This window comes from Ascidiella aspersa, chromosome 9, assembly GCF_963924565.1.
Source record: "Ascidiella aspersa chromosome 9, kaAscAspe10.2, whole genome shotgun sequence".
Lineage (NCBI taxonomy): Eukaryota > Metazoa > Chordata > Ascidiacea > Phlebobranchia > Ascidiidae > Ascidiella > Ascidiella aspersa.
The window spans coordinates 10,252,993-10,275,078 of NC_139455.1; the positions used below are offsets into that span (position 1 = coordinate 10,252,993).

Consider the following 22,086-nt stretch of genomic DNA (forward strand, 5'->3'; position numbering starts at 1 on the left):
AACCAAAATAATATTGTATCTGAACCGGAACTTTATGAACCGGTTTTGAAATAGCGATGGTCGAACCGGAGCTGAACCGGAACTTTTAAATTCCTCCGAACCGAAACCTCAACTTAACCGGATTCCGAAAAAATTCTTGAACCCGAACCGAACCTGAACCGGAAAAGTCAAACGGTTCGACTCCCTGCTTTGAAATGCTATGACAGTTTGTTTAGTTTCGATTCAGTGGAGTCAGATAGTACGGTGGTCATGTCTCACCTGTTGAAATATACAACATCAAGAACATGATTAAAAGTGTTTTTTTAGTGCAGGCTTGTTTGAATCTTCCCTCGTAGAAATGATATTTCCAGATTTGTCTGTTTTGATTCCAAACCTATAAAAGAGGTATAAATAATTTTTATAAGATAATGATTATTTGCTACAAATACAACAATATAGCAACTAAACAAGTGTATTTCTTGAATTAAAGATTATTATTTATTTTAACTAAATCAAACACTGTTAAAGAATCCCACAACTTAATAAAAACTGCATATAACCATCTAGTTTAATCAGCGAGCACTAGAGGTAGAAAATCAACTTTTACCTGTTAGATCACTTGGAAAGCAGCATCTGCTTAAATTGTATTCCAGTACCAGTTTCTTTAGTTCCATAAATTGTTAACCCAGGGAGAGAATGCATAGCAGGTTTAATATTACCAAACAAGTATTTTCTAGAAGTTTACACAAAATTCTCACAACTTCAGAAAATCATAAACAACATTATTAGTAAAAATTGACCAATATATCTAACTTCATTATGGTAAACCCTTTCACTTGGTAAATGCATGTTGTAGTGTTTTATAATGTGCCGGTTACCATTTCGTGTCGTCTATTACATGAACTGTTGTGTACATAAGTATTCTACCTAGCGTGTGCTGAAGTTGTGCTGCGTAATTGACAGCAACGTAAAAAATCCGTTTGAATCCCTAAAAGCGTGATTGAGACACTACACATGTTGGTTTAATGCACTTTCTGGATCAATAACTAGAAGCTTACCCCAAAACATACCACAGCCACCTTGCCAACCAAATTTCTCGTTAAAGATTTTCCGAGTGTGACAACAAGCTAAAATCGTAAACTAACTTAAATAACAATCCAGTCTTTGATTCGGGGAATGGAAAAGGGGTAAATTACAACAATTTAATGCCAGGACAGTTTTATGACTGGTAAAAGTAATATTCACATAATTGTCTTTGCGATAAAAATAAAAAAATAGTCTGATAGTGACTACTGGGATAAACTTAACAGTTAAACCGGTCAAAATGTCGCAAACGGACGAACAAGAAAAACAAATCAAAATAGTGAAGCTCTCAAGCAGCTAACGACCATTTACTTTTGTGTTTTGTCATACTTCCTCTTTTTAAAGCCGAAGTTCGCACAGAAGATAGCAACAGTAAAACGCGTAACATAGTCGGGACAGTGTCGGCATATTTACATTTGATAAATAACATATCGCGCGCATAACAGGACACAATTCACAAATGTTTTGCACGCTTCGTTTTTGTGCACTCCAAAGAGTAATTGCTCGCGGGAAAAAAACACACGATATTCGTAGTTTAGTACTTAACTCACGTTTTCCCAGTATAGACACGTAACAGGACACAAATAAAACAAGTGGTACAGGGTTTCCGTTGCCTTTTTGCAAAAAGTACATTGGTTAGATTCGGTTTTACCGAACGAATAAAGGGAGTCATTTGTAACAATTGCACCCAAGTTAAACTTTATCTGAAAGCTTCTTAGTTTGTTTTCGATTGTTGAATTGTGAGGTTGTGGTAAATTTTCTCCCATGGCAGACGTGCACTCCCGCAATTTAAGGTCCAGTGCCATTTTAATTGAGCTTTTGGAGGAAAGAAAATTGTTGTTTGTATTTTTTCGTAAACCGATTTGGTGGAGTTATACTGCTGGATAAATAATTTTAATGTTTGGGTTCTATACGATCCGAACGTTGTTGCGCTACCCGAATCCCATTCTTCTGGGAGACTCGATATTAATTTTATGAATTGGAAAAAATCTGTCTTGTTAGGTGTAAAGTTAAATTTATTTACTAATGAGTCATATTGTAGATATTTGCCGTTTCTATTCAATAAATACTGGTGAAAAATTATATTGGAATCTATAAGTGATGGCATAAAAAAAACATTTGAGCGGAATTTTACTTTTTTGTTTAGCCAAAGCGGACGGCTGTTTGACTTTGGATCTATAATTTCCAAGAGTTGCACGCCGTTATTGCGCAACGTAACGTTCGCATAGGAAGTATACGCCTTGTGATTGCATTGTTTGTTTCTATCTTCCCATTAAGAAGCGCTTCTAATCTGTTACCTTGGATAAAGGGGCCTTCGATTTGTTTCCAATCAGCTTCCGCGTTTTCGTCAAGTAGTTTAGAGATCCATTTCGTATGTAAGGCCAACAAGTATGTAAGACCAACAATCTATATTGATTATTCCTTCCGCTTCTGTTGTTTCCGCTTCTAATAGTTTTGATTGTTCTGCCTTAATTTTCGGGGGATTTAGTGTTTTTAATTTTGAGGCGATTCTTCGTTTTGTTTGTAGAGTTGCTTGTAAAAGTCAAATAGACCGTCCAAAATGTTGTTTTGGTTAGTTATTATTTTATCATCTACAAAAAGTCTGTTAATAACCTTTTTTTCGCAATGTCTTTTTTCCAAATTTAAAAAGTATTTTGTATTTTTCTCGCCCTACTTCGCGTTATGGCGCTTTTAGTTTGGCGCAGCATTAGTTGGTCGAGTTCCGATTTAAGTTTAGACACTTTTTCGTGCAAGGGGCCTAATTCTGTTTCAGAGTTCTTTAAAATAGCGTCTTGCGTCTCGCCAATCAGTTTTTCCAGATCGATATTGCTTAATATTTAGCTTTCGATTTAGTTCGGCCGCATATCTAATAGTTTCTCCCCGAACAACTGCTTTCAAGGCGTCCCATCTTACATGTGGGTCGGTTTCGCCTATATGTGATTACCTTTCTTATTTTATCCTTGTAACGCTGGTCATTTAATAGTGATGTATTAAATTTCCAGTAGCCTCTACCGCGAGGTGCTGGGTTAATGTCAGCCCCTAGAGTTGCCATATTATGGTCGGACATTATACCGGGGACTATATGTCTACATTTTTAATGTTTTCGACGAGAGATCCGTCAATTAAAAAGAAATCTAAACGCGATGATGCGGCTGGTAGTTTCTGAAGCCTTGATAACTTTTTAACAGTTGGAAATTTGTGCCGAAAAATATCTGTTAGTTTGTAATGTGTCATATATTGCAAAAGATTTTCTCTTGCTTTTCGGTTACGATGTTTTTTACTTCCGTTTTGGTCTAGGACATTGTCCAGAACTAGATTAAAGTCCCCTCCCATGATTATTGGGGCATCGGAAAAGCTGTCAAGGATCTTCCTTATTCGGCGCGTAAACATTAACAATTACTATTGGGGTTGCATTTATTGTAATTTCAACCATTAAGTATCGACCTTCTTGGTCTACCCTTGTGCCTGAGACGGAATAGGATAAGTTTTTGTCGATTAGTATTCTCACCCCTCTACTGCTTGAGGTGCCGTGCGCCCAAAACGCTTCCCCTCCCCATTCCATACCCCATAACTTTTCGTGCTTAGCACTACCATGGGTTTCCTGCAAAAGGGCAACGTGACACTTTTTACGACGTAAAAAATAAAAAATCGATTTTATTTTCATAGCAATGTTTAAACCTCGAACGTTGTGTGAAATAATATTTAAAGACATAAAAATAGTATTTAAACGCGTTCGACACCAATATCAGCGTCATAAGTAATAATTAGTGGATAATTTGGAATTTATTGTATTGTGTATTTATCAAATGTGTTACGATTTATGATTTGTCACTTTTTCACGCTTTTTACCAAACACTCGCTGTCATTCTGAGAACAGAGCATTCGACTGTTTCACACATGATAAATGTTATATCGTGACCCATATTCCGTAACAGATAAAAGTATTTCACATGTGTGAACGCGTTATTGTTAAAGTTCCCGGCTGCCAAAAAGGCTCCGGGTTATAAATCATTTCCGCTTTTTGGTGTCGCCTTTTCTCTTTTATGCAAACTTTCAACTTATATATGCGAAAGCTTATATCAATATAACCAGTCTTGTCTAGTCAATACAGTGAGTGGTTGTGCTTGCCGGCATTTGCCGGTTTGCCCATAATAGCCAACACAAACTGTGTGGATTTGTAATCGGACTACAGCAATACTTATTGAAGCAATAGCGAGGTTGATTGGTCGAGGCAAATTAGTTTAATGAGACTTGTAATTAAACAACTCTGCTTCAAATAGTTGCCATCGAGTGAGGAAGAAAGAACTCTATTTATTGTGGCCAAGAAAAGTCGTCGAACGAAGCTCAAAGAAAAGATGTGCCTTAATCTGTACGGACCACCTACAAACGACCGCCTAAAAACTATTATGCTTGAAACCTGCAAGAAGCTAGCTGTTGGAAGAATTGATTTCGTCGAAAGATACGTCGAAAGACGCTCCATCTCGTCAGCAAAGCATTTGCTTGGAATACGGAACACAAAATATAAACAAGCGTTGCCGAAAAAGACATCCCCACCGTTTGGAATCATGGATTTCACAATAACTGATTCTGCCTAGTTTATCAAAATTATATATATAATAAGTAAAATTACCGACCAAAAGGTCTGTAAGTTGCTTTTAAGTGACTTTTTGTTAAACCATTATGTATCGCATTTCGAAAATTATGTATAGTCTATATCAGTGTTTCCCAACCCTTTTTACACTATAGTGCCCCCTTGGGCTCAATATTATTTCATATCGCCCCCCTTATCTTGTTTTACAGTAAAGTATTATATTAATCGTTGTCTACCATCATATTGTCTTCACTTTCGTTTCGATAAGCTGTCAGTCAGATTTTAGGTTGTCTAACACAGTGGTCGGCAAACGCCGGTCCGCGGACCGGTACCGGTCCGCGAAGAGTTGGCTACCGATCCGTAGCAGGGTTGTCAGATTAACATTTTGTTTAAACACGAACTATACGTAAATCCTGGTACAAAGTCAAAAATAATTAAACGCATTTTTCTGTTTAAAACACATTTACCTTCGTTTTAATATAGCCTACTACTCCATGGTTGATTGTTTTGATACAAAAATCACAATTAGTATCAAGCTCTCGTGAGGTTCAAAACAAATAGTGTGTTGTGGCTATATGAGTTACATAGCACGTTCACAACATCCATAATGCATATTTTTATTACAAAATCTTACTTCTAGTACTTAAAATATATCGAAAAATGGGCTAAAATATCATGTGTTTTAATTTTAAGCGAGCTCACCTTAAAGTGCAATAGAATAAATTAATGCAAACAATGTTTATAAAACTATTTTCCATAATGAAATAATTAATTATTTTGAAATTTAGGCAGGAAAGGTTTCGAAAAAACGTAAGTATATTAATTAGTTTTAGACTCTATAAAAATGACAAAAAAGCCAAAAATATCATGATTTTTCTGACATCAACCACGTTAAAAAAAATTATTTTTGTTGTCTAAAAAAAAACATTCTGGCAAGCCATGTACGTATGTCTATCCTATACTTTTCAGGTGTCGGTCTGTGGTTCGTACTTTTTCATGTTGCTATTATTATTTTTTTTCGTTTTTATATTACGTTAGGCTAACTAATAAAAGTGTCGCGTAGGGCCTGGTCAAAAAGGGGATCATACATTCCTATATGTTATACAAAAGTGTGACCTCTTTTGGAAGAATGCTTTAAATATCCTTATTTTGACAAGCTGATAGGCTAAGAACATAGGAATTGGTAATAATGGTATTAAAGTGTAATTTAAGAAAAAACGTAAAGGCGTAAAAGTTTTATTAAAATGAGCCGCGGGCTGGGTTAAATTAAATTGTTTGGCTGGCCGGATGCCGTTCGCGGGTTTCAGTAAGTGTAATAATTCTTAGATGGGAGCATGTCTTTGCGGCCAAACAAGCATAAAGTTCGTATTGAAAGTTGTAATTATTGTCTTTTCTAAACATTTGTTGTTTTTTAAGGCCGGTCCGCGACAAAATTTTAGTTTTAAACCGGCAAAAAAGGTTACCGACCCCTGGTCTAACATACATGAAAAGTATAATAAAGCTACTGTGAGGAAACGCGTTAACCTTAATAGATAAGTCCGGGCGCACCTGGTGAGCGAAGCGATCGCGATTTTTTTGGGGTATACCGGCATTTCTTTTAAATTTCCTGCTAGTTTTTATTATTACATTGCCAAAAAATTGTTAAAAAATATATGTGTAATATTTTTTAATACGTTTTCCGTTTTTCCGTGACGCACTTGGTAGCCTTCCACGGCGCAACGGTAAAGAAGCGCTGATCTAGTCCAGAAACAGCTTTAAAATGTGTAAACAAACTGGACGTAGAAAGATCATTCGCGCGAAGCGCAAAAATTTTTCTACCGTACTAAAGGTAAAATAGTCAAAATATATTTGAAATGGACTCATGTCTAGCTGTCAAAGGGGCGCGGCTGGCCGAATCCGGCGGCGACCCCTGCTTTAAATATACAAACATTTTGCCGCGTATAAAACGGTGGAACGCAACAACATCCAACAACTTAACAGAAGAAAGCCAATTATTACGTAACAATGGTCGGGAAACTATTACAAGTTCGCAGTACGGAAGTTGCCATAAGGTTAAAAGTTACCTACAATGCTGTTTGTTACTATTCTTATGTGCAATCAGTACTTTCATGTAACGCCCCTTATGTGCGTTCAGCGCCCCCCAAATTAGAAAAAGACCCAGAACGACCCCTTGTGAGTCGCCAATGCCCACAAGGGGGCGGTACCGCCTACGTTGGGAACCTCTGGTCTATATCTATGAAGTCTAAGCTTAAACGTCGATCGCACGATCTTTTGATAAATTTTAAAAGAGCCTAATTTTTGTGCTTGGAACTCAATAGTTTGAAATCAACGCGTTAAACTTGCGAATCACGACTTAATTTAGTTGCGCACGAAATAATTTTGTGTTAAATTTCCGAATTCTTTTAAACATTTGAAGCATAATGATTTAAAAGCATAATGTTTTATCCACACGCGAAACATTAGCTTTCAAATCACAACTTTAGGAACACAGCATTTCCTGCCTTTTGTTGAAAGCAATAGTGAAAAAGCAGCAACTTCAAAGCGTATTTTCTTGTGATGCGTCGTTATTTTAAAACTTACATTGAACGAATTGTGCAAACTGAAAAGAAAATGCAAATTTATAAGGGGATGTTGCTCAATGTTAAAAATCAATAGAATTTAATTCCGAACAAATAACTGCCCCTCCTTTCTTTTGTCTTCACAGTTTCACGTTTCACCATGTATGACGATAGGACGTGAGCGAGACAAAGAGACAACAACAAAACACCTGTCGTTCGTTGGCTTATCGACAGAAGAATAACATCTTGTTGCTAAAAGCTACAACTCGAGTGACTCATTGCCTTGTTCATGTTCATTTCGCTCAAATCGTATGAAGCACTTTCTAACAAAAGTCAATTGTGTTAAAAAATAGCAACCTTTCGGGAATATTGCGAAAAGCAGCCGCCGTGTTACATTCACGACGGCAATTCCTTTTGTGCTGGAGTGTTTGTAGCGTCATAAGTAATAATTAGTGGATAATTTGGAATTTATTGTATTGTGTATTTATCAAATATGTTACGATTTATAATTTGTCACTTTTTCACGCCTTTTACCAAACACTCGCTGTCATTCTGAGAACAGAGCATTCGACTGTTTCACACATAATAAATGTTATATCGTGACACATATTTCCGTAACAGATAAAAGTATTTCACCTGTGTGAACGCGTTATTGTTAAAGTTCCCGGCTGACAAAAAGGCTCCGGGTTATAAATCATTTCCGCTTTTTGGTGTCCCCTTTCCTCTTTTATGCAAACTTTCAACTTATATATGCGAAAGCTTATATCAATATAACCAGTGTTGTCTAGTCAATACAGTGAGTGGTTGTGCTTGCCGGCATTTGCCGGTTTGCCCATAATAGCCAACACAAACTGTGTGGATTTGTAATCAGACTACAGCAATACTTATTGAAGCAATAGCGAGGTTGATTGGTCGAGGCAAATTAGTTTAATGAGACTTGTAATTAAACAACTCTGCTTCGAGTTGAAAAACCACCTCTATTTTTTGTGTGTTGATAATATTTCACGGGCTTGCCGCTGTTTTCTACAAACCTTGAACTGAGACGGTTTCCTTTGCAAAGAACGTGAAAGACAATATAATATCTTGCCGAAAATGTTAAAAATGTATCACGGATACCAAAAAATACTCTCTTCCCGTAATTTCTAAAATAACGTGTTGTCGTCGTTGTACGTAAAACGTTTTAAAATGTTTTGGTTTGAAAATATACATTTTATATTGGTTTAAGAATAAATGTTTTAGGGAAACTATGGCGTGAAGCGTTCAGTAAACGTTTTTCAGTTGTTTTAAGTAAAACGTTTTAAAGATTTGTGTTCGCAACGTTTAATTAACGTCTTTCAAACAGTAAGTAAAAACCTTTTAATTTCCGCTAAGAAAATACGTTTTGGAGTGGTTTTTAACAAAAGGTTTTAAAAAGGTTGTTTTTTAACGATTATTAAACCTTTTTATGACGAATTATAAAAACACATTTATTTAGGTTTAGCATGTACGTTTTTTAACGGTTATTTAAAAAGCGTTTTTTACAAACCGAATTATTATACAACTTGTAGAGGTCTTCTTAGACCACACAATATTCATAATTTTCTTGTATTTCAAAAAACGTCTCAAGACGTTTCTAAGTCGTCAAATTTAAGTCGAAGACGAGTTTTCCAGATGTACACCAAAATAAAACGTTTTCTAGCCAAGACGTGTTCAATGGGATGACGTCACAAAGCATCGTCACCTATAAGCTCCAGAAACTTGCTGCTATCGTCGAACTTGTGCGCCAATCAAATCGAGTGTTATAAGACTGGGAAAAATGGTTCGCGCAAAGCGCGAAAAATTTGCGAATTTGACAAAACTTTTAATTTAGATCATTGCTTCTTAATTTTGTTCACCCCTAGCATCCATCTCCAGATTTCATTCACCCTTGTCTCATGATATGATAAAACTATCTTGTCTATATATAACAGCACTCGGAATATCCGCCATACTCGCAAGCTATCAGCCATTTCTGACAGTTATAACTTATAAGTTCGCAAAACAGCCATTTTAGAAAGTTTCATATAAGACGCACTGCGGCTTCCCCAAACCGGTCTAACACATAGGCTACAAATGTATGCATAATGTACAATAACGCAAAAATCAACAAATTCATGCCAGGTTTTTAAATAGGCTAAGCAGTTTCAGTTACCCTTTAAAATTTTAAATAAACTTCCAAATGAGCAGAACGAGTAGCATATTCTGAACCTGTTTTTTTTCAAAATTGCAATTCGGTAACATTTACTAGGTAACAAATCATACAATGCGATTTGCAAAAAAGGGCGAAAAATCCCCAAAGAATCCCTACTAGATCATCAAAATCCCCAGATTTGTACCTAAAAGGGGCTAAAAGATCCAATTTGGAACTAAATCCCTAAAAGTGAGAGCACAGATTACAACTTCAAAAAGATTATAATCTCTTTGCACAACTCTGATGAAAACGGGAGTCGAACCGTTTATTTTTTTCATGTTCAGGTTCGGTTCGGGTTCAAGGTTTTTTTCGGAATCCGGTTCAGTTCCGGTTTCGGTTTCAAACAATTTAAAAGTTCCGGTTGAGCTCTGGTTCGACCGTCGCTATTTCAAAACCGGTTCATAAAGTTCCGGTTCGGATATAATAGAAGTTGCGTTAAATCTAAAAATGTGGGTCAATAAATGTAGAGAATAATCTTTAAATTGTAAGTAGTTTAATCTAAGTTGTGTGACGTTTTGAAAAAAAAAACAGCAATTCATTATTAATATATAGAAAAAATAAAAAAATCCACATTTTATTTAATTAATATTCATATTTTTTCATAAAATTTCGAACATGGCGTAATTTGACTCTGTAAAATACAAGTTGTGACGTCATGCTGGAGTGAACCACATTGTTTACAGGTTCGGGTTCGGTTAAGGTTCAGGTTCTATCAAATTAATCGGTTCAGTTGCGGTTTAGCTCCTTAAAATCTTACAAAAAACGGTTGAGGTTCGATAACGCTTCGGAAAAAATTGACCCAAAACCGGTTCATAGAGTTCCGGTTTGGTTCCGGTTCGATTCCCTGGATGAAAGCTTCTTTAAACAGGGAAATTCCCAAAGGTGCACCTGCTGGTCTTCCAAAATGATTGAAGCGAATCAAGTAGGCTACTTTGCTGTAAAAAACAAGCGTAATTTTCCAGGATAAAGTAAACGGATCCCAAAAATTGTGCATAAAGTTTTTTTTAACTAATCATTTAAATACTAGGCGCTGGTCTAGAATCCTTACCACAGTTATGAAATTAGTATATTCTTTATTAAATAATAATACTTGACCAACCCTAAACCAAACGCTAACCCGCACCCTAACCCAAATAATGTTTGTTGTGGTAGGATTCTAGATACTCGTCTTTTAATACTCGCGATGCATTGATAAACTTTTGGGCGCTGGTCTAGAACCCTACTACTTTTTTTTTTTTTTTTTTTTTTAGCGACAGAAGGTACAGTAGCAAAATTTAGTTTTTAAAATTTAAATTCCAAAGGTTACAATAAAGCTGGTTAGGCTGGCCACATTTTTCCCAAAGGTGACAGCATTTTCCCAATAAATTTGTACAGGGGGGTATTATCTTGCAAGTGACGACACCTGGCGTATTTTATTGCAGGTTCACGGTCATTTATGTTTGCATTTTGCCCGAATTTAGAATTGTGTAGTTGCCCTTGTGCTGGGTCTACCCTAATGATGAACACACCGTCATAAAGAGACAACCCTCTTCTGTACAGCGAGAGCAAAAATAAACCCCTATATGCATGGTGCGACGCCTAGCGGAACTCTTAGCGTACCCTATATTATAAAATACTTGTCACTAGGTGGCAGCACAGAAACTCTGGTCGAGTCTTGGGGTAGCCTTATTCTATTCCTAAAACGTAACTATGAGTGTTTAGTGCATTAGCCATTCTTTACAGAGTCCATTCTTTGAGGGTAATTTTGCTGGAATATCTACGGCCGCCTAGCATACGAAATTGCATTGACGTGCGCAAGTCTAGAATCCTACCATAATATTTCGGCTTTTTGCCCGAATTTAGAATTGTGTAGTTGCCCTTGTGCTGGGTCTACCCTAATGATGAACACACCGTCAGAAAGAACCAACCCTCTTCTGTACAGCGAGAGCAAAAATAAATCCCTATATGCATGGTGCGATGCCTAGCGGAACTCTTAGTGTACCCTATATTAAAAAATACTTGTCACTAGGTGGCAGCACAGAAACTCTGGTCGAGTCTTGGGGTAGCCTTATTCTATTCTTAAAACGTAACTATGAGTGCTTAGTGCATTAGCCATTCTTTACAGAGTCCATTCTTTGAGGGTAATTTTGCTGGAATATCTACGGCCGCCTAGCATACGAAATTGCATTGACGTGCGCAAGTCTAGAAGAGATTCGGGCGAAGCGAAGGGCAAAAGTATTTAAAACTTTTAGTATTTAAAACAGGCTAAAAATGAAGGGTTCACGACTAGATCCGTCCCCGGAAAGAGTATGTACGATATAACCTCACATGTAGAAACTCGCCCGTGTTTTCGCTAAGCTTATGTATTGCAAGAAAAAAAGGCGCCGGAGTAATTCGCTTGGTGGACGGTATGTTGCCCAGGTCTGCACTAGAGGCAACTTTCGGCGCGTCGGTCAACTGCTCTTCGCCTATTCATCTAAGAGCATCTGCAGTTTTATGTTTGACATCCGGACGATGTATTAGATTAAAATCGTGTTGCGACAGGTGTTGGACCAATCGTCTTAGGAGGTAGCAGCGAAATAACTTGGTGGCATAAACGACTAAATAATTTTTGGAATAATTTCGTCCTGTTTTAGTTCTGCTGCCATAGGCTATAACATGTTGTTTTCCCTCTTGCCACTGCGCTAATACGCATCCCATGGCAAAATAAGACGCGTCGGTGTCTAATACGAAAGGCTTCTTGAAATCAGGGTAGCGAAGGGCTGGTGATCGTATCAAAAATGATTTCAGTTTGGCAAAGCTTGTCTGACACTCGTCCGACCATGCAAATGGTCTCAACTTTTCTTTTAGATGATGAAGCGGCGCAGCTATTTTGGTATAATCACGTATGAACTTGCGGTAATAAGACGTTAAACCAACGAACTGTCGTACTTGCTTTGTATTCTTCGGGGCCGGCCATGATTTTACTGCAGCAATTTTTTCGGGTTCACACAAAACACCATTCGGCAGAAACAATGCGGCCTAAAAATAAATTTACCAGAGGATCTGTTTTTAATTTATTTGTGGCCTAAAAACTTACCTCTTTCTTGAAAAGAGCGCACTTCTTGGGCTTGAGTGTCAGGCCCTCGTTGGCAAGTCGTTGTAGCACGCCCTCCAGTCGCTCCATATGCTCCTGAATGGTGCGCCAATACACAATGATATCATCAAAAATAAGCGAGTACTTCTTGCCGTTCTATATATGCCATTCAAAACAATACGCATTAGTCGCTGGAAACCAGCAGCGGAATTGCAAAGACCCATTGGCATCACATTGAACTCGAACATACCCATGTGGCTCGCGAAAGCGGTCCTTTTCGCGGGAAGTTTTATCCATAGGAATTTGCCAATACCCAGATTTTAAATAGTGTAGGCTACTAAAATAGGTGGAGTTAGATAAAATATCGAGGCTTCGGTCTACTGTAGCTGTTTTTCTTTGTCACCTCATTTAGGCCCCGATAATCAATGCAAAAACGAGTTTTATCTGATTTTTCCTCACGAGTACGATCGGGCTCGACCATGGGTATGACGATGGACGTATAAGACCTTGGGTCTTCATCTCGTGGACGATTTCGTCCACTTTCTTCTTCTCAGGTGGTGCCATCCGACGAAAGGGTTGGCCCACTGGGCGAGCATCTCTGGTGTTAATCACATGTTCGACGAGATCAGTTCGTCCTATTTCTGCAGAGTGGGTCGCAACGATCTGTGACCCTGTTGCAAAAGGTCTGTATCGAGCTCGCTTGTTGTAAGACCGCCACAAATTTCAATTTCGTCTGTAAAATCCTTGCGGTTTTCTTCAGTTGGGCATACGGAGCTGAAGCTCTGTTGGGTAGAACAAGAAAAGTCCACGCATTCCCGGTCATTATAATAACATGGGTGTATTAACGAATGGCATATCGAATAGAGGTGCGATGCTGTGGTCGATCATCAGGACTTTGTTGCGGTAACAAACGGCACACTGCTGCGTTTCTGAAAATCTATCTCATGAGTGCAATCGAATGAAATAGAATCACAAACAAAAAATTCAAACGTAACTCTTTAGCAGCTACTGGAAGTTGTACTGGAAGTAAACTATCCATATTTAGTTTGTGGCATGGGCAAATGACAGGATTTCGGGACACTTAGACAGGTTACGTTTAACTTTAGCCTTCAAACAGTTCCATACCTTTCTCGTATGATGGTAACTGCTAAGCCGTATCAACAAGGGCGCGCACTGACAGGTTTTCTATCATAATATTAACGAAGGAAGGAGGCCTTTGACCAGATGCGATTTGTACGATAGACTGTTTAGGTAAATCACCGAGGTCAAACTTGCTAGCGTCCAAGGTCGGCTACCTCTTGTCGTAAATGGTCGATCGTTTCCATAAAATCCCCTATTTGGCGTTGGAAATTCTTTCGGAAAGCTGATAAGACGGGGTGCAGCAACACTCTCCGTCGTAGCATTATTGCTAATTTGGCCTACATTCTGTGAGGGCTGGCACGCAATGCTGGCGCGTAGCCAACTTTACGGCTTTAGTAAAGTCGCGTTTTTCTGACGCGTCCTTACTAATTGCAGTGGCGAGTGTTCTGTTGCTCAAGCCGCGCAGTAGAACCATACATAACCTCAGTTTTTACTGTAGGCTTGTCGCCGTTGTCTGGGTACACTTGTTCGCCATAGGTTCGCAAAAGTATTCTCTTATGCTTTCGTTAACCATTTGACCCCTTTCTAGCAACTGATCACGTTTATCAACGCTTTGGTAAAGCAAGTTCAATTATAGCTCACCGTATGTCATACCACGGGTGTTGGCTTCAAGTGACGTACTGTCTCTGAATAGCTGCAAGGCGCGGAGCTTGGTGCAGATGGTACACCTGGTAAATCTCCCAGAACTGCGGCTGGGGCACCATATACCAGTTCTGCCGACGACGTGTGTAGGTCCTCCTTTAGAGCGGTCCGTATGCCCAGTTTTTGGTTTTCCAGCCAGAGCTTCTTCTGCAGACGGTATAAAGCGATAATAAAACTGGTTCATTCCCGCTAATTATTGCAGTCCTTTGATAGTAGATGGTACAGGACATTAAGATTTCTACCTTTTAAAGAAGTGGTGCTGCTCCATTCTTGTTGTTATGATGCCTTAAAACAGGGGTCGGCAAACTACGGCCCGCGGGCCGGATCGGCCCGCCGATGTAATTCATCTGACCCGCGGCCTCTTTGAATAAATAGACACGAGTCCATTTCACATATTTTTTGACTACCTATTTTTATTTTCGGCAATGTAATAAAAATTTGCAAGAAATTTAAAATAAATAACGGTATACCAAAAAAAAATCGCGCTCGCTTCGCTCTCCAGCTGCGCCTTGACTTAAAACGGTTCACAAACACTGAGATATAAATAGAGTTAGCTCCACCAGGCAACATATCAATAAATATAAATCGCTCTTCTGGTGTAAACGAAGTATAAACCGACGTTTCGGCAGCAGATACCATCTGACCTCATCAGGGTGAATAATTAAAACGAGAGTGCGTTAGCCATCTTATATACTGAGAAGTAAAAAATTGAAAACACGTAGATTAAACTTAATAATTCCAGACGTCGCTGAAGTATGCGATAAGCTGTGACGCGCCGGAGTCATCCGGTGCAGTACTGCGCCGTCGGACAACGGGCGTTTATCAGCAACGACGAGTAGATTGCCGGATACCATGAATCCTTTTTATTCATGGTGTTAGGAGATTTGTCAATCCGGAATGATTCAATGAACCGTCTTTTGTAATATTGCGGTTCCAAGTCTAGAATTTTACAGTTATCCCAATCAATTCCGTGTCGGAGTTCAACCGCATGCTCTGCCAGAGCTGACCGGGATGCCTTTTCGGAGACGGGCTCAAAACCAAAATGTGCACATTGTGCGCACAATATGCACTTGCTATATGTGCACCGCATTCGAAGGTGCACATTGTGCGCACAATGTGCACTTGTGATATGTGCACGAACCAAAATGTGCGCACAATGTGCACTTGTGATATGTGCACGGTTCAGTGCACATTTGAAGGTACACATTGTGCACTTGCGATATTTGCGCCAAATGTACACTAAATCTGCATCTAATGTGCACCTCACTTGAATTTGATGTGCTATTAATGTGCCGGTGCGGCAAAGGTGGCTAAAAAGTTGCACACTCTGTTTTCCGTGATCACTTTTTCCACCGCGTGTGATGGTAAGGCGCTATTTGTCCGGCAGCCGATTATTATTATCGAACTTAAAAACAGACAGACAGGCAGATGTAGGATTTGTAGTTTTCTTACTTACCAGAAGATAGACAGATTGTCACAAATTTAATTATTGTAGACCCTTTGTTCCGGACTAATGCGTTTGTCCGCAGGAATCGCCGTTCGGGTCAGCTACCCACCGACTTGGTTTTCCCTCAGGGACAGGACTTTGTGTGAATTTCGAAGTCTCAGTTCTTCTAGCACTGCTGACAACTTTGTGTGCGGTTGCGTTTTGGATGGCGTTGTGTTGCATTGTCATTCGTCGGGTTGATACCGAGAGAATCGGACGCATTTTGAGCACGGTTTGCAATTTCGTTGGTTAGAGGCAAGAATAATTTTTGAATTGTGAAGTCATTTAAGCTAAGTTACGTGACGTATTAAAAAAACAGCAACTGATTGATAATATATAGAAAAAATGAAAAATCAACGTTTTATTTAATCAATATTCATATTTTTGTCATAAAATTACGAACATGGCGTTAACTTTACTCTGCAAAATACAAGTTGTGACGTCATGCTGGAGTGAACCGTGTATATTTCAACAGGTGAGACATGACCACCGTGCTATCTGAACTCCACTAAATCGAAACTAAACAAACTATCATAGCATTTCAAAGTGCATACTGTCAGATCGCTTATAGATTTATTGTACATTTACATAATTTAGCATAGCTCGCTTTCAATAAAAAAGCTTACAGCGCAGTAAAAACGGGTCTCGCAAGTAAGGCATGCATCAGTTGACTGTAGTGTTTTTATCCAACAGCAGCGTGACACTATATATAGCACAAGAGCGACTGTGATGGAGATTAGCTGAGTCGAATGTCGGCTAGATTTGCCAGAACGGCCACGAAAGGAAATGAGTATCTAGGTGAAATATTTAACACTTTACCAGGCGAACACGCTATAATTACAAGCACAAGCAGACATGCGTCATTTCTCTACATCATTTCCCTCGTCCCTGGAAAACGAAAAAGGTCTCGAGCAGTTCGTTGGGCCGCGCTTCTTTAAAATCTTCCCAGGATCCGATCACGACCAGCAACCGCAAAACATCGGACATTTGTGCAATATCGATCCAGCACGTATTGGAAATCGTGGTGTTCAATAGAGCGAAAAATGTTCATGAATTCCCTGTCTTGGCGGCAAACGGACAATACCAGGGGTAGCTGATTGTACGACACGATGTAAGTCTGAAATGGTACTTAAAAGGCACAATAAACAACAATGCAAAACACTTTTGAATAGCCTATAATGCAGAAAATTATCGTCTTAAAACGCAGTTCGAATTCCAAATCGCAAAACTGTAGTTAGTGCTTAGAATCTTTTGCTCTAGAATACCAATTAATAGGTGGTAAGGTGCTAATCTCAGAAACGCGAAAACAAATTACATCGCCTAGTCCACATTAGATGGGTTCCCTAAAGCAGACATAATAACCTTGGCGCAAAAGGTTATTCTAGAAAGTTACTCTCTGCATGCTAGTAACTTCATGTAGGCTATATGACGGTTATCTCACACCGTCTGAAAGGTAAATGAGGCATCAAAGGCCTTAGCAATCATGGGTTTATAATACCCAGAGCATTTTCGCTTGCAGTCACAAATGAGATAAATCTCGCGTTATGTTGGGAATTGGCAACAAGGTTTGGCCTTCTGCTCTGTTTTCCTTCTTATAAATCATAACGGTTAAGTGACGCAGGAATTTCAGACAAAGTGATCAGGTTATTTTGGGTGAGATATAAAACATCAATCACCACAACGCGTGATCAGAGACAATAGCCGCAGTGGCTTTGACACTTTAGAAGTAACCACTTCTGTAAGTGCTGGTTGAGATAGAATCTATCCGTTTGTTGGTTTTGAGATTAGATATCACGAGAACCTCGATCGTAATATTTTCACCTAGAAACTTTACCAAAAAGGCCATAATTTTGCAACAATAACTATAACAGTCTTGCGTAACTAACAATTTAAAGCATCAAACGATTATTCTCTGCATTACATCTAATCAAACATCAAATTAACAAGCAATAACGCTGGCAAAAACTCGTCAACAAACGTTTCAACAAATCATAACTGATTGGCGTAACTTAAAAATACTTACAAACGAGAAAACTGCGCTAGCAAACCAAATTAATTCATACTTTCTATGCAACCTGACAGTATGCATAAAATTTAAATCAGAAGGATTTATTTGCATGTTCATATCACGTCGGGGTCTCCAATGTATATTTCAACAGGTGAGACATGACCACCGTGCTATCTGAACTCCACTAAATCGAAACTAAACAAACTATCATAGCATTTCAAAGTGCATACTGTCAGATCGCTTATAGATTTATTGTACATTTACATAATTTAGCATAGCTCGCTTTCAATAAAAAAGCTTACAGCGCAGTAAAAACGGGTCTCGCAAGTAAGGCATGCATCAGTTGACTGTAGTGTTTTTATCCAACAGCAGCGTGACACTATATATAGCACAAGAGCGACTGCGATGGAGATTAGCTGAGTCGAATGTCGGCTAGATTTGCCAGAACGGCCACGAAAGGAAATGAGTATCTAGGTGAAATATTTAACACTTTACCAGGCGAACACGCTATAATTACAAGCACAAGCAGACATGCGTCGTTTCTCTACAACCGCTTTTGTTTACAGGTTGGGGTTCGGTTAAGGTTTATGTTCTTTCAAATTATTCCGTTCAGTTCCGGTTCTGGTCCTTAAAATTTTACAAAAAACGGTGATTCGGTAACAGTTCAGCATTCTTTACCTTTTTGGATGTTGCATAAATGTAGGCCTATGCCTTTACTTTTTATTTTCAGTAATTATTTTTTTCTCTGTAATCTAACATTATATATTTAATTTGTTTCTGTAGCATTTTTTTACGGTCGTCTTTAACTTTTCTTTAGTGTATGGATTTTTAATTTTTTTATTTCGATAGCCTTTCCTTTTTTATTCATTTTTTTATTTACTTTACTATAATTTCATTTTCCTTTGTCATTTGAGGTTATATTTAATTTGTTTCTGTCGCATTTTCATATTACCTACCTATCGATAGTATTTCGTTTATAATCTTGCTTAAAGTATTTCGCAAATATTGCTGCTGCAGTTTTCCGTTTAAAATTTTTCTATTCAACCATTTCCAACTTTATATCTTACGATTGGTATTTCGCCCTGAAGTGAGTATTGTTTTGTTCCCTAATTGCTTTTGTTCTATATGTGTGCCGTGACGCCTTCAATTTTCTGGTTTTATAAAATAAACTTTTGTGTTGAAGTTTTTTAAATTCGATAGAGCCACTAATTACGAGGTCGATAGAGCCACTAATTACGAAAGCTATTTTTAGGATTCATTGATCATTTAAAAACAAACACAAACAATCTAAGCAGACGTATCGCTATTCAATGTTCAACTAATTCTAACCAATTTTTTTCTAAGTTAACAAAATTAAAATGCAATAGTGCAGTTGAATTAGATGAAAAATGGCCAAACATAGATCTTTAAATACAAGAAGTTTTGCCTTACGTTTAAAATGTCCTATTAACATGCAATTAGGGGTGCCCAAAACGTGACATTTTTTCCGATAACCAATATCGTGAACAAAAAGTATCACAATCCGATACCCAATGACGTCATAACCATGCCCACATAAGCAGAGTAGTTAAAAATTATGAACGTTTAAAAATACTTTTACGGGTTTTAAGGCTAAATTTGCAGGTTTAGTTACCTCCAGTTGTTAACTTATTTGTTTGGTAAATTTAACCCATATAATCGAAAATCCATACAATTGGGACTCAATTAAAAAAAATAATTATAAAAAGAATCGATCGAAAAATAACATGCATAATAAATCCACTCCATATAATCGGAAATCCATAAAAGTGGAACTCAAATAAAAAATATATCATAATAAAAAGAATGGCACGAAAGATAACATGTATTACTTTATCTTTTCCATACAAAAACATCATCGGAAAAATCGTTTAATATGAAGTTATTTATTTTTCTGTATAACGTTCACTGATACATTGTAAGTTGCACATTGAGCGATAGTGCACAATGTGCACTTAATCGTCACATATCGCAAGTGCACATTGTGCGCACAATGTGCACATTTCGGTTTGCGTACATATCACAAGTGCACAATGTACGCACAATGTGCGCACAATGTGCACCTTGGAATGTGCACCGAACCGTGCACATATCGCAAGTGCACATTGTGCGCACTATGTGCGCACGTTTTGGTTTTGAGTCCTGTTGCGTTTTCGTGGCGGACATCACGCATGTGTTCGAGTTTCCTGGTATGAAAGGAACGTTTAGTTTCCCCTATGTATGTTGCTGAACAAGCTCCACAGGGAATCTCATAAACTGCCCCTTGACGTTTTTCTGGTTTGACTGGATCTTTAGTTGAAGGTAAAATATTTCCAATTTTTCTGGCTGGTTTAAAAGCTGTAGAGATGTGGTGGCCCTTCAAAATGCGTTTTAATTTTTCTCCCAGACATGGAATGTAGGGAATAATGGCCAGACCTTTAGATTCTGGTTTAGATGTTAAATAGTTGGTTTTGTTACGAGGTTTGAACAACCAGTCGGGGTATCCGTTTAATCTCATGGCCTTCTTAACATGTTTAATTTCGTTGCCTTCGTTCTGATAGTTACTGCAAAGTTTTAAAGCTCGGTGTAGCAGGGAACTCACAACCGAGCGTTTGTGTTGTAAAGGGTGGTCTGATCTGAAATTCAAGTAGCGATCTGAATGTGTTACTTTTCTAAATACCTTGGAAGATAATTTACCTGACCGGTTACGAGTTATTAATGAGTCCAAAAATGAAATTGAGCATTTGTTCTCTGTTTCCATAGTGAATTTAATGGTAGGTTCCAAGCTGTTCAAGTGGTCCAGGAACTGCTGTATCAAGTTTGTTTTTATTATGACAAACGTATCATCCACGTATCTTCGCAAGATTCGCGGGGGGGTATGGAATGAATTCATGGCCCGTTGTTCGATGTCCTCCATAACCAAGTTTGCCACAGTTACTGAAACCGGTGATCCCATAGCTGTTTCAAATATCTGTTTGTAATGTTTTCCTTTGAATTTAAGGTATGTAGATTCTAGGCATATAGTTAACCCTTCTAGTATATCATTAATATTAAACTTAGTCCTGTTTTCCAGTGTGTTGTCTTGGTTAAGACGTTCTTTAGCTACTTGTATAGCCAGCTTAGCGGGTACATTGGTGAACAGGGAGAAAACGTCGAACGAGACAATGCTTTCATCTTCTTTTATTTGTAATTTCTTCAACGAAACCAATCGAGTTTTAGGCGGCCGTAGATATTCCATCAAAATTACCCTCAAAGAATGGACTCTGTAAAGAATGGCTAATGCACTAAGCATTCATAGTTACGTTTTAGGAATAGGATAAGGCTACCCCAAGACTCGACCAGAGTTTCTGTGCTGCCACCTAGTGACAAGTATTATTTTATAATATAGGGTACGCTAAGAGTTCCGCTAGGCGTCGCACCATGCATATAGGGATTTGTTTTTACTCTCGCTGTACAGAAGAGGGTTGGCTCTTTATGACGGTGTGTTCATCATTAGGGTAGACCCAGCACAAGGGCAACTACACAATTCTAAATTCGGGCAAAAAGCCGAAATATTGTGGTAGGATTCTAGACTTGCGCTCGTCAGTGCAATTTCGTATGCTAGGCGGCCATAGATATTCCAGCAAAATTACCCTCAAAGAATGGACTCTGTAAAGAATGGCTAATGCACTAAGCACTCATAGTTACGTTTTAGGAATAGAATAAGGCTACCCCAAGACTCGACCAGAGTTTCTGTGCTGCCACCTAGTGACAAGTATTTTATAATATAGGGTACGCTAAGAGCTCCGCTAGGCGTCGCACCATGCATATAGGGGTTTATTTTTGCTCTCGCTGTACAGAAGAGGGTTGGCTCTTTCTGACGGTGTGTTCATCATTAGGGTAGACCCAGCACAAGGGCAACTACACAATTCTAAATTCGGGCAAAATTCCAATATAAATGACCGTGAACCTGCGATGAAATACGCCAGGTGTCGTCACTTGCAAGATAATACACCTCTGTACAAATTTATTGGGAAAATGCTGTCACCTTTGGGAAAAATATGGCCAGCCTAACCAGCTTTATTGTAACCTTTGGAATTTAAATTTTTAAAACTAAATTTTGCTACTGTACCTTCTTTCTCTAAAAAACAAAAAAAAAAGTGGTAGGATTCTAGACCAGCGCCCAAGTCTCTAATAATAAAGATTAAACTAATAACTTAGTAAATCGAAAATCAAATTGTTTGGATTTTGCATAATAAATGTATTTCGCTCCTTAAAGCTTTAATGGATCAAGTCATTCGAAATACAATACTGATGATGCCTAAATGACATCTACTTTAGCGCCAAATACTGTAATT

General features: G+C 38.3%; 1 protein-coding gene across 1 annotated transcript; it reads right to left on the reverse strand.

Moving 5' to 3' along the window:
- Nucleotides 1-13,111: 13,111 nt before the first annotated feature.
- LOC146132930 (uncharacterized) lies at nucleotides 13,112-20,705 on the reverse strand. Its single transcript, XM_083397598.1, has 4 exons — nucleotides 19,935-20,705; nucleotides 15,103-15,273; nucleotides 14,238-14,405; nucleotides 13,112-13,258 (listed from the first exon to the last, which is right to left on the reverse strand). The coding sequence occupies exons 1-4, from the start codon at nucleotides 20,703-20,705 to the stop codon at nucleotides 13,112-13,114; spliced, it is 1,257 nt and encodes a 418-aa protein (XP_083253724.1).
- Nucleotides 20,706-22,086: the final 1,381 nt, after the last annotated feature.

Bases quoted from the DNA above. Each gene is read 5' to 3' on its own strand.
- LOC146132930 (XM_083397598.1), bottom strand. From the start codon at position 20,705: ATGGGATCACCGGTTTCAGTAACTGTGGCAAACTTGGTTATGGAGGAC. The intron at 14,406-15,102 runs GCAATCTACTCG...TACCGTCTGCAG, and splicing joins AAAAGGATTCATGGTATCCG to AAGAAGCTCTGGCTGGAAAA. The intron at 13,259-14,237 runs GTACGTCACTTG...TCTACCCAACAG, and splicing joins CTTGCAGCTATTCAGAGACA to AGCTTCAGCTCCGTATGCCC.